The sequence below is a fragment of the Loxodonta africana genome, chromosome 3 (genome assembly GCF_030014295.1).
Source record: "Loxodonta africana isolate mLoxAfr1 chromosome 3, mLoxAfr1.hap2, whole genome shotgun sequence".
Lineage (NCBI taxonomy): Eukaryota > Metazoa > Chordata > Mammalia > Proboscidea > Elephantidae > Loxodonta > Loxodonta africana.
The window spans coordinates 145990935-146003628 of NC_087344.1; the positions used below are offsets into that span (position 1 = coordinate 145990935).

General features: G+C 39.8%; 1 protein-coding gene across 3 annotated transcripts in view; it reads left to right on the plus strand.

Moving 5' to 3' along the window:
- The window catches only part of TGFBR3 (transforming growth factor beta receptor 3), a 224956-nt gene that overhangs the window by 195836 nt on the left and 16426 nt on the right, over positions 1–12694 (plus strand). For all 3 annotated transcript variants that reach the window (XM_023558416.2, XM_010598114.3, XM_023558415.2), the window contains one exon: positions 11354–11395. In XM_023558416.2, coding sequence (XP_023414184.2) covers positions 11354–11395 — 42 coding nt within the window. The remainder of the gene's footprint in view (positions 1–11353; positions 11396–12694) is intronic.

Here is a 12694-nt window from a genome sequence, read left to right on the forward strand (position 1 = left end):
AGGAGGGAATAAGGAATTTCATAGAAAGCAACGAGAATGAAAATACTTCCTATCAAAACCTCTGGGACACAGCAAAAGCAGTGCTCAGAGGCCAATTTATATCAATAAATGCACACATACAAAAAGAAGAAAGAGCCAAAATCAGAGAACTGTCCCTACAACTTGAACAAATAGAAAGTGAGCAACAAAAGAATCCATCAGGCTCCAGAAGAAAACAAATAATAAAAATTAGAGCTGAACTAAATGAATTAGAGAACAGAAAAACAATCGAAAGAATTAACAAAGCCAAAAGCTGGTTCTTTGAAAAAATTAACAAAATTGATAAACCATTGGCTAGACTGACTAAAGAAATACAGGAAAGGAAACAAATAACCCGAATAAGAAATGAGAAGGACCACATCACAACAGAACCAAATGAAATTAAAAGAATCATTTCAGATTATTATGAAAAATTTTACTCTAACAAATTTGAAAACCTAGAAGAAATGGATGAATTCCTGGAAAAACACTACCTACCTAAACTAACACATTCAGAAGTAGAACAACTAAATAGACCCATAACAAAAAAAGAGATTGAAACGGTAATCAAAAAACTCCCAACAAAAAAAAGTCCTGGCCCGGACGGCTTCACTGCAGAGTTCTACCAAATTTTCAGAGAAGAGTTAACACCACTACTACTAAAGGTATTCCAAAGCATAGAAAATGACGGAATACTACCCAACTCATTCTATGAAGCCACCATCTCCCTGATACCAAAACCAGGTAAAGACATTACAAAAAAAGAAAATTATAGACCTATATCCCTCATGAACATTGATGCAAAAATCCTCAACAAAATTCTAGCCAATAGAATCCAACGACACATCAAAAAAATAATTCACCCTGATCAAGTGGGATTTATACCAGGTATGCAAGGCTGGTTTAATATCAGAAAAACCATTAATGTAATCCATCACATAAATAAAACAAAAGACAAAAACCACATGATCTTATCAATTGATGCAGAAAAGGCATTTGACAAAGTCCAACACCCATTCATGATAAAAACTCTTACCAAAATAGGAATTGAAGGAAAATTCCTCAACATAATAAAGGGCATCTATGCAAAGCCAACAGCCAATATCACTCTAAATGGAGAGAACCTGAAAGCATTTCCCTTGAGAACGGGAACCAGACAAGGATGCCCTTTATCACCACTCTTATTCAACATCGTGTTGGAAGTCTTAGCCAGGGCAATCAGGCTAGACAAAGAAATAAAAGGTATCCGGATTGGCAAGGAAGAAGTAAAGTTATCACTATTTGCAGATGCCATGATTATATACACAGAAAACCCTAAGGAATCCTCCAGAAAACTACTGAAACTAATAGAAGAGTTTGGCAGAGTCTCAGGTTATAAAATAAACATACAAAAATCACTTGGATTCCTCTACATCAACAAAAAGAACACCGAAGAGGAAATAACCAAATCAATACCATTCACAGTAGCCCCCAAGAAGATAAGATACTTAGGAATAAATCTTACCAAGGATGTAAAAGACCTATACAAAGAAAACTACAAAGCTCTACTACAAGAAATTCAAAAGGACATACTTAAGTGGAAAAACATACCTTGCTCATGGATAGGAAGACTTAACATAGTAAAAATGTCTATTCTACCAAAAGCCATCTATACATTTAACGCACTTCCGATCCAAATTCCAATGTCATATTTTAAGGGGATAGAGAAACAAATCACCAATTTCATATGGAAGGGAAAGAAGCCCCGGATAAGCAAAGCACTACTGAAAAAGAAGAAGAAAGTGGGAGGCCTCACCTTACCTGACTTCAGAACCTATTATACAGCCACAGTAGTCAAAACAGCCTGGTATTGGTACAACAACAGACACATAGACCAATGGAACAGAATTGAGAACCCAGACATAGATCCATCCACGTATGAGCAGCTGATATTTGACAAAGGACCAGTGTCAATTAACTGGGGAAAAGACAGCCTTTTTAACAAATGGTGCTGGCATAACTGGATATCCATTTGCAAAAAAATGAAAAAGGACCCATACCTCACACCATGCACAAAAACTAACTCCAAGTGGATCAAAGACCTAAACATAAAGACTAAAACGATAAAGATCATGGAAGAAAAAATTGGGACAACCCTAGGAGCCCTAATACAAGGTATAAACAGAATACAAAACATTACCAAAAATGATGAAGAGAAACCCGATAACTGGGAGCTCCTAAAAATCAAACACCTATGCTCATCTAAAGACTTCACCAAAAGAGTAAAAAGACCACCTACAGATTGGGAAAGAATTTTCAGCTATGACATCTCCGACCAGCGCCTGATCTCTAAAATCTACATGATTCTGTCAAAACTCAACCACAAAAAGACAAACAACCCAATCAAGAAGTGGGCAAAGGATATGAACACACATTTCTCTAAAGAAGATATTCAGGCAGCCAACAGATACATGAGAAAATGCTCTCGATCATTAGCCATTAGAGAAATGCAAATTAAAACTACGATGAGATTCCATCTCACACCAGCAAGGCTGGCATTAATCCAAAAAACACAAAATAATAAATGTTGGAGAGGCTGCGGAGAGATTGGAACTCTCATACACTGCTGGTGGGAATGTAAAATGGTACAACCACTTTGGAAATCTATCTGGCGTTATCTTAAACAGTTAGAAATAGAACTACCATACAACCCAGAAATCCCACTCCTAGGAATATACCCTAGAGATACAAGAGCCTTCGTACAAACAGATATATGCACACCCATGTTTATTGCAGCTCTGTTTACAATAGCAAAAAGTTGGAAGCAACCAAGGTGTCCATCAACGGATGAATGGGTAAATAAATTGTGGTATATTCACACAATGGAATACTACGCATCGATAAAGAACAGTGACAAATCTCTGAAACATTTCATAACATGGAGGAACCTGGAAGGCATTATGCTGAGCAAAATGAGTCAGAGGCAAAAGGACAAATATTGTATAAGACCACTATTATAAGATCTTGAGAAACAGTAAACCTGAGAAGAACACATACTTTTGTGGTTACGAGGGGGGGAGGGAGGGAGGGTGGGAGAGGGTTTTTTTATTGATTAATCAGTAGATAAGAACTGCTTTAGGTGAAGGGAAAGACAACACTCAATACATGGAAGGTCAGCTCAATTGGACTGGACCAAAAGCAAAGAAGTTTCCGGGATAAAATGAATGCTTCAAAGGTCAGCGGAGCAAGCGCGGGGGTCTGGGGAGCATGGTTTGTGGGGACTTCTAAGTCAATTGGCAAAATAATTCTATTATGAAATCATTCTGCATCCCACTTTGAAATGTGGCGTCTGGGGTCTTAAATGCTAACAAGCAGCCATCTAAGATGCAGCAATTGGTCTCAACCCACCTGGAGCAAAGAAAAATGAAGAACACCAAGCCCACATGACAACTAAGAGCCCAAGAGACAGAAAGGGCCGCATGAACCAGAGACCTACATCATCCTGAGACCAGAAGAACTAGTTGGTGCCCGGCCACAACTGATGACTGCCCTGACAGGGAGCTCAGCAGAGGACCCCTGAGGGAGCAGGAGATCAGTGGGATGCAGACCCCAAATTCTCATAAGAAGACCAAACTTAATGGTCTGACTGAGACTGGAGGAATCCCGGCGGCCATGCTCCCCAGACCTTCAGTTGACACAGGACAGGAACCATCCCCGAAGACAACTCATCAGAAATGAAAGGGACTGGTCAGCGGGTGGGAGAGAGATGCTGATGAAGAGTGAGCTAATTATATCAGGTGGACACTTGAGATTGTGTTGGCAACTCTTGTCTGGAGGGGGGATGGGAGGATAGAGAGAGAGGGAAGCCGGCAAAATTGTCAAGAAAGGAGAGACTGAAAGGGCTGACTCAAGACGGGGAGAGTAAGTGGGAGTAGGGAGTGAGATGTATGTAAACTTATATGTGACAGACTGATTGGATTTGTAAACGTTCACTTGAAGCTTAACAAAAGTTATTATAAAAAAAAAAAAAAAAGTTCAAGAGGAAAGTTTTACCAAATATCAGAACAATGTAATGAGATTTGCTAATTGAGACTAGAGGTTAGTGGGAAAGGCATGTGGGTGAAGAACATTTATTGCTTAGGTTTGTTAAACAAATTGAGGAGGCTAAACTGTAGGCCAGCTTCCCAGGGGCTGAATGCAAGTACGCCTGCTACCTTGACACCAAATGGGGTAGATTTTCTGGCAGTTGTCAACTGTGTGTGTCCGTCCCCTCTTTTATGTTGATATTCTTTTGACTGTAATATCATTTCTCCTTAGTGCAGGCCATTGAAGTCTGTGCTTTTCCTCTGTCTTACAGTGAATTGAAATAGGCACTTAAAAAGGGAATATGACAACTTGCCTTATTAAAAAAAAAACAGTGGCTGTCAAGTCTGTTTCAACTCAGGCAACTCTGTGTGTTACAGAGTAGAACTGTGCCATAGAGCTTTCTTGGCTGTAACCTTTATGGAAGCAGATCGCCAGGCCTTTCTTCCATAGTGCTGCTGGTAGGTTCCAACCACCAACCTTTAGCATAGTAGACAAAAGCAAACTGTTTCCACCACCTAGGAACCTCATTAGCATTGGTTTATTTGACTAACAGCAGAATCATGAATGTTCTTCTGGGATACTTGCTTTTACTGTAGCGACTGTGGGAGTGGATGGACCTCTCATTGGGATTTAACTTTTCAGGTAAAAATTTCCCAGCCAATGGAACCATTCATTGTCCATGTACTGTATGGGTGCTCTTTGAAGGCATTGTCAAAACTCCAGCTCTCCTTGGTCATTTGTCCATCTAATTTACCAGCAATGGGGTTTTCTTGGGCAGGAAATAAAGTCTCTGGTTGGCAACTTAGCAACCAAGCAGCGAGCTGCTCTGTGGCTGCCACTGCCATTGGCATGAACACGTTTTGGGCAGCTCCTTCTGTGACCAGGGAGTGTAGGCCATCAAGACTAATGAATGATTCTGGGCTCCTTTTTGGGCCACTGTTTTTAATGGAACCTTATCGAGTTTCTGCAATACGTCTTTGCCACATATGATATCTAAGTACGTGGAGAACCAGCACTGGATTAGCATTCTACTGCTAACTCAGACACTGTTTAAATTTTCAACAATAGATGATGGTGCGGTAGTGATAGAGATGATGATGTGGATTATCTAACATTTATTGAGCATTTACTTAGCATAAGGCTCAGTGCTAAATACTAATGTGGATTATCATATTTAATCCTCTTAGCACCTCCATGGAGCCCTGGTGGCGCAGTGGTTAAGAACTTGGCAGCTAACCAAAAGGTCGGCAGTTTGAATCCACCAGCTGGTCCTTGGAAACCCAATGAGGCAGTTCTGCTCTGTCTTACAGGGTTGTTGGGTGTCAGAATTGACTTGACGGCAGCAGGTTTGGTGTTTTTTTTATAAGCCAGGTATAGAGAGAGGCGAAGTAACTTGGCCAAGATCACATAACATATAAAATGGTACATCTGGGATTCAAATCCAGGTATTTTGATTCCAGAATCTATGCTCTTAAACCCTATGCCTTATCCTAGGTGGAGGATGATCTTAGTTTTTAAGAAAATCTAAAAGCAACATAAGCGTCTGTCTCCTCATATGCCTGTTCCACCTTCCCTACCTCTCATTCATATCGTATCACATTGCTATTCAAGGTAGTACCCAAAAACTCACCGGATTATGAACTGCACAGAACATGAGGAGTTTTGGATAATGAGTCTTCCTCCAAAGGGTTAGATGTAGAGAAGTCTATAAACTGTTTAGCAGAGTATTAAAGTTCAGGAGAAGCTCTGTGTCTTTGGATTGTAACTCACAAAATGGCCCAGAAAACATGACTAGTTTATGCATACTATGGTTTATGGCAAAACAATTAAAATAGTTGAGTTGGTGCCATCCTACCATATTTTCTGCAATAGTTTAAAGTATAGGCATATTAGTGTGCTGTTTGCTTTGGATGTTGTGACTACTTTTTATGACATTTGGGAGCACTTGGGCTTACACAATACAAATGGTTGCACCAGGTCAGTGATAATTTAAAAAAATGGTGAAGGGGAGGAATAATCATTTCTCTGAAACTTCACACACACGTGGACATATCATTTCCAAATTTCCCATGATTTAGATATACTGTGTGATTCTTAGCAAGTTATATGTTTGAAATACTCCTGTTTCCACCACATAACTTAAAAAAAATAACAGCCTGCTCAGCATAATGCCTGGCAGATGTGGGCACTCTGTGAATGTTAATTTCCTCCTCTTCCTCTCAACCTCTCAGCCAAGTTTTTTTTTGGGGGGGGGTGGGGTGGGGAGGTATGGAAGGGAGAATTTGGGGTATCAGTTGGAAATTAATCCAAGAGAGGCATTACTTTTGGAACACATTTAATTTTGCCAGAATAAAAGTACTCTAAAGGATCAGTCAGGTTTTGTTCTTTGGCTATAGCAAGATGGTAGAAATGCTTTATTGATAGACCAAGGCATTCCGTCTCTGTCCAGTAAGGGAGAGGGGTATCATAGGACATTTTTTTTTATTCCATGTGTTATACATTTTTTTAAACATTTTATTTTGGAAAACATCAAGTATACATTAAAAAAATAATAATAGTAGAATAGTAGAATGAATCCCCATGAACCCACCATCTGGTTTCAACAGTTACCAATTCATGGCCACTCCTGTTTCAAGTCTTTGGGTGGTGCAAATAGTTAAGTACTCAGCTGCTAACTGAAAGGTTGGCAGTTTGAGTCCACCCAGAGGAACCTCAGAAGAAAGACATGACCGTCTACTTCTGAAAAATTGGCCAATGAAAACCTTATGGAGCATAGTTCTACTTTGACACACGTGGGCTTGCCATGAGTTGGGATCTTGACAACTGGTTTTTGGGCTTTTTGTTGTTGTTTATCATTTCTTGTCTTACACTGGATTATTTTGAAGGAAACCCAGACATTTCATTTCATCCATATATATTCCAATATGTACCTCTAAAAGATAAGAATTGTGTCAACCTAGAGAATGTCTCCAAACATTGCCAAATGCCCCCTGGGGGGACAAAAATCATCCCCAGTTCAGAACCACTAGTGTGGTGGGATGATGCAGATAGGATGCAATGAATGCCATAAATATTGAAAGAACCTAGAGAAAAGGGTTCAATCTCAGTGAACCCACCATCCACTCCACAGGAGAAAGATGTGGAAGTCTGCTTCCGTAAAGGTTTACAGTCTTGGAAACCGTATGGGGCAATTCTACGCTGTCTTATAGGGTCATTATGAGTCAGAATTGACTCCTTGGCAATGGGTTTGATTTTTTGGTTTCAAAGGTGGTAAAAAAAAAAACAAAAAAACAAAAAACTATAAGCATATCTTAAACGGGACCTGCACAAAGTCTTCCTGAGTCTCCAGCTTATTTGGCTCCCCAACTGTCCCTGTTTGCCAAATACCAATAGAATTGGGTACCAGTTAGACGCCTCGTTTTTCTTTGGGCATGCTCAGGCCTACCATGTTTCGGAGAATCAAAAGCTGTGGTCAGTTACTCATGCATAACCCCAGAAATAGCCCATTTATGAAAACTCTGCCTAACAATCTGAGGAGGGAAATTTTGGTTCTAGAGGTAGACCAGAATTTGCTCAAGAGTATCTGAAAAGATTTAATTCAGAATGTTGATTATAGTTTGTTCTTTCTGTAAAGCAATCTTTATTGTTAAAATTCTCTCTACAGCAATAACTGGGATTCCTTTCTTACAACCTTACCCTTAAACCAAAAGTAAATATTGTTGCATCCACTCTTTTGCTTTCAGCATGCCAGTTCAATTATAGGGTTCCACTGGAGATCAAACTATTTTAGTTATACTCAGGGGTTATTGGGGATTTTGGAACAAAAAAGTTAGAGGATAATATCAGTTCTGCAGCCTATGTTTGTTGTTTATGCACAGAAATCATGAAGGAACTTCTCCCAGGGGAAATAAGCAACAACTGTTTCTGTTTAGCTCTGAAAGCAGGCCCTTATTTGGGGCAGGGGTAGAAGATTAGATCATAACACAAGGCCATTAACAGTTTTAAAACAATGCCATCCATCACACAGGCTTTGCTATAAAACTTAAATTCTCACATGTGGAGTTTCCTTAGTGGAGAATCATTATTTTTAAACCTCTTGGGAATTCTGAGTGACAAAGCTTAACCAAGGGCAGTGGATTGGCTGGAACGCATCCCAGAAGTGTGTATATTTCTCGTATGATGCATACTATGGAGACCTTTAAATGCCTTTGGACTTAGTTCAGTGAATCAAACTACTACTCTTTGAAAGTAGGAGAATTTTGTGGTTAGGTGCTCCTGCTTCATAGGATTCTTGGGAGTTTAAAATGAGATAATATAAGTAAAGACTTTATGTTAGCCATAAAACATTATACAAGTATAAGACATCATTGTCATTATTTTCTTGCTGCCAATAAGGCTGATGGGACCAAGCACCCAGGAGACACAATCTCTTGTGTTGTATTTTGTAGTGAGTGTGTGTTCTGTGTACTGAGTTAAATTTTTGTACAAGTGCACCATCATTTCAATTTTCTTAATAATATTTAAGCATAACTTTTGTGCATGTCCTCATCCCAGGACCACCATGCTGCACAACTCCAGGGACACCATTCCATTGTAGTGGCTCTGGTTCATCCAGGAGCATTCCTTCCCCCAGAGCTGGACCATGACATGTACGCTGCAAGAATGTCCACCAACCCAGATGACATGGTTAACTCTGGAGTTTATAATCCTGTCCCCTTTGACCCTGTTTAGCTTCTTTATTTCATAAACATCAACTCAAATACTACTTATTTTGGTAAATTTTCAACAAGTTAGTTCTTTTCACTTCACTATATTTTCAGACACAAGGTATGTGTTCCTTCTTTACTGAATGAACATGGAGAGAAGCAAAGAGAGGCCCTAAGCACTTACCACTTTCAAACTGTTAAAGAGCAAGAGCATAGTCTATGCCAGGGGCCAGCGTATTTTTTTCCAGCAAGGGCCAGATAGTAAATATTTTCAGCTTGTAGGCCATACCATACTTGTCCTATTACTCAGCTCTGCCGTTGAAACATGAAAGCAGCCATAGACAATATATAAATGAACAAGTGCAGCTGTGTTCAAATAAAATTACATGGACACTAAACATTGAATTTCATATAGTTTTCATGTGTCACAAAATATCATTCATTTGATTTTTTTTCCTTTATCACTTAAAAATATAAAATCCATTCTGAGTTCATTGGCCATGCAAAAATAGAAGGTGGGCAGTGGTTTGCTAACTCCTGTACTGTGCCATTCTCAACTGATGGCAACCCCGTGTGTTACAGAGTAGAACTGCTTCAGAGGGTTTTCTTGGCTATAATCTTTATGGAAGCAGATCGCCAGGTCTTTCTTCTGCAGCACTGCTGGATGGTAGTAGTCAAGCACAAACTGCATGTGCCACCCAGGGACCTTAAGCTGTGCACAGGTGGCTACTTAATAAATGCTTGATCAGATAAGGAGGGAGTGACACTTTCCAGTCACTTAACCTGTGGCCTAGAATCTGAAATTCTGGTTCAACCCCTGCCCTGATGCTTTCTAGCTGTGAGTTTGGGCTAATCACACGATATCAGTCTCAAGTTGCTTCTTTGTAAAATAGGGATAAAAATTCTTGTTCTGCCTCCCTCACAGGACTGGTATGAACCTCAAATGAGATCACAGCTACATAGACCACTTTATGAACTCAGAAGCGTGATAGACGTATTGAAACTTACTACCATTTTCGTATCATCTTATCCTTAGTTTTCTGTAGGTCCCTGAGTAGTGTAAAACGGTTTGTGCTCGACCACTAACCTAAAGGTTGGTTGTTTGAATCCACCCAGTGGTGTCATGGAAGAAAGGCCTAGCAATCTACTTCTGTAAAACTGTTCTTCTGTGCCATTGAGTCAGTTCTGACTCATAGCAACCCCATGCCACAGACTAGAACTGCCGTATAGGGTTTTCTAGGCTGTAATCAGTTTGGGAGCAGATCATCAGGTCACCAGTGGCTGCGGTGAACTGCTGTCTAGTTTGCCGTGGGGCACTTAACCATTGCACCACTGGGCTCCTTTTTGTAAGATTACAGTCACCGAAAACCCTATGGAATGCAGTTTGCCATACTGCCTTAAATAACTGGTATGAGGAGCCCAGCATGGGCAAGGGATTCCACCAGGAATGGAGGCTGGAGAAAGGAAAGTAGAGCAGGGAGGGAGAGCTTTGTGTGCCTGAAGAGTTTGGATTTTTTCCCTATAAACGAAGAAAAGTTATCAGAGGTTTATCAGTCAAGGTTCTCCAGAGAATTGGCTCATGCAGTTGTGGGGCCTGCATGAAAGGCTTGGAAATTCAGGTAAGAGTTGATGTTGCAGTCTTGAGTCTGAAATATGTAGGACAGGCCCAGCTGACGGGAAACTCGGCAGGATTTCTGTTGTTGCCTCAAGGAAGCATTCTTTCCTTCTTCTGGAAACCTCAATTTTTTCTCTTAAGGCTTTCTAACTGATTGGATGAAGCCTGTCCACATTATAGAGGGTAATCTGCTTTACTTAAAATCAACTGATTATAAATGTTAACTACATCTAAACACATTCATAACAACATCTAAACTCGTGTTTGATCAAACAACTGGGCACCATAGCCTAGCCAGGCTGACACCTAAACTAAATCATCACAGAAGAGTCTGGTTAGGGCACTAACTTGATTAACTCTGGGCTCTGGAAAATTCACTCTTGGGGCAAGTGTGGAGAAGGAGATATTTGGGGCAGGGGTAGCGGTAGAGATAGGGGGAGACCAGTTAGGAGACCTCTGTAACAATGCAAATGGCAGATGAAGAGGAATTGAACTATAGGGCAATAGCTGTAGGATAAAGAATAAATGTACTTTAAAAAAAAAGTATGTACATTAAATTAAAAGGTTTTTTGAAAGTGGAATATTATAAATACACTGGAGAAGCACAGTATTTAAAGGAATCCTTTATTTAATCCTTTTGTAAATTACTATAAATGTACACGCACATACATATACACGCACATATGAATTGTCAGACTGAAATTCCTTTAAGTTTGAGAGTTTGCCTCTGAGTGTTCTTCATATTGGATAGCCTGTACAATCCATCGTTGACAGATTTGTGAGCAACTCTTGTTATGGATTTGATATCTAAAGGGGGTAAATGACAGAGCTTTCACAAAGTATTTATTAACAAACAGAAAAGTGGTAGCTTCTGCAAAGATTTTGATGACCTTTTGCTTAAAACTTGATTTCTCGATGGAATGCATTGTGATTGATGTTTTTGTTTCAGAAACAAGCCCAAGCCTTAAGGAACCGAATCAGATTCCTCCACGTAAGTCTTCATAACGAAGCCTCCTGGGCTTTTGTAAGAACGATTTACTTAGTGAACCTTTGCCAAACTTTGGGTTTTGATAAGGAGACCTCTGCTCCCATTATCCCTTCTCCTTTCCTTTTTTTTCTCCCTCATTCTTTCCTTTTCCTTTCCTGTGACTTTCCTTCATTCTCTTCTTTTCCTTTGCTATTTTTTAATATTAATTTGTTATCTCATCAGAAGTGTATTGGGAAGGCAGTATATATTACTTAGTTTTAGAGATGCTAATTATTTGCACACTTATATCCATTGTGATAGCCATTATGTAAAGACAATATTAACTTACAGCTGTGGGAGTGATTTACTCTAAGTGCCATCAACAGTATTGACCTGCTCAGAGAAGAAGTGCTGAGGGAAGTGGTTGTACTTCTAATCCAAGGGCCACAGAGGGACGTGGGGAATACATGTGAGAAAAAGAGAGACATCAACTACTATAGAATGATGAGCTGGAAATTATTTAGGGCGATTTCCTCATTTTATATGGAATGAGAATCTGACCCAGAAAGATTTAAGTGAATTGCCCCGGTTACAATTGGTGCTTCAGGCAGAGCTAGAACCTGGGCTTCCTGGCTGTATGTCTGGAGCTCTTCTACATGATGTTCCCTTGTGAGAAAAATCTTGCTTTTTTTTACATTCCTAAGACTCTCAGGGTTGGTCTCCATGCTAACACCATCATGTACACAGAACAATTAGTCTGGAGAGTTCCTTTGTACAAAGCACTTTATAAACAGTTCCACTATGTGAAGTGCTTAACAATATCGTAGAACTAGACGTGAACCCAGAAATAGAGACACATATGAACACATTCACTCATATTTACACTAGTCTGTCATAAATCACATCTCCATTTTTGGAATTTTAGAATATTTCCACTAACGATCTTAAAAATCATACCCCATTTTTGTACCTGTAAGCATAGAAAGACAAAGTAAACAAACAATAACAAAAGCCAAACTTGTTGCTGTCCAGTTGATTCCAACTCATAGCAACCCTATAGGACACAGTAGATCTGCCCCACAGGGTTTCCAAGAAGTGGCTGGGTGGATATGAACTGGCGACCTTTTGGTTAGTAGCTGAGCTCTTAACGACTGCGCCACTAGGGCTCCATTGAAAGACAAGTCATCTTTTAATATCTGTCTCATGGACTAGATTAAATTAAATTAGGTCAACGGCAGGGTTCAGCTTAACCTTCAGAGCGGTCTTCCTAGTTCTTACTCCTAGGGGATCCCCATCCCTTTTAGAAACTCCTGTTTTATATAA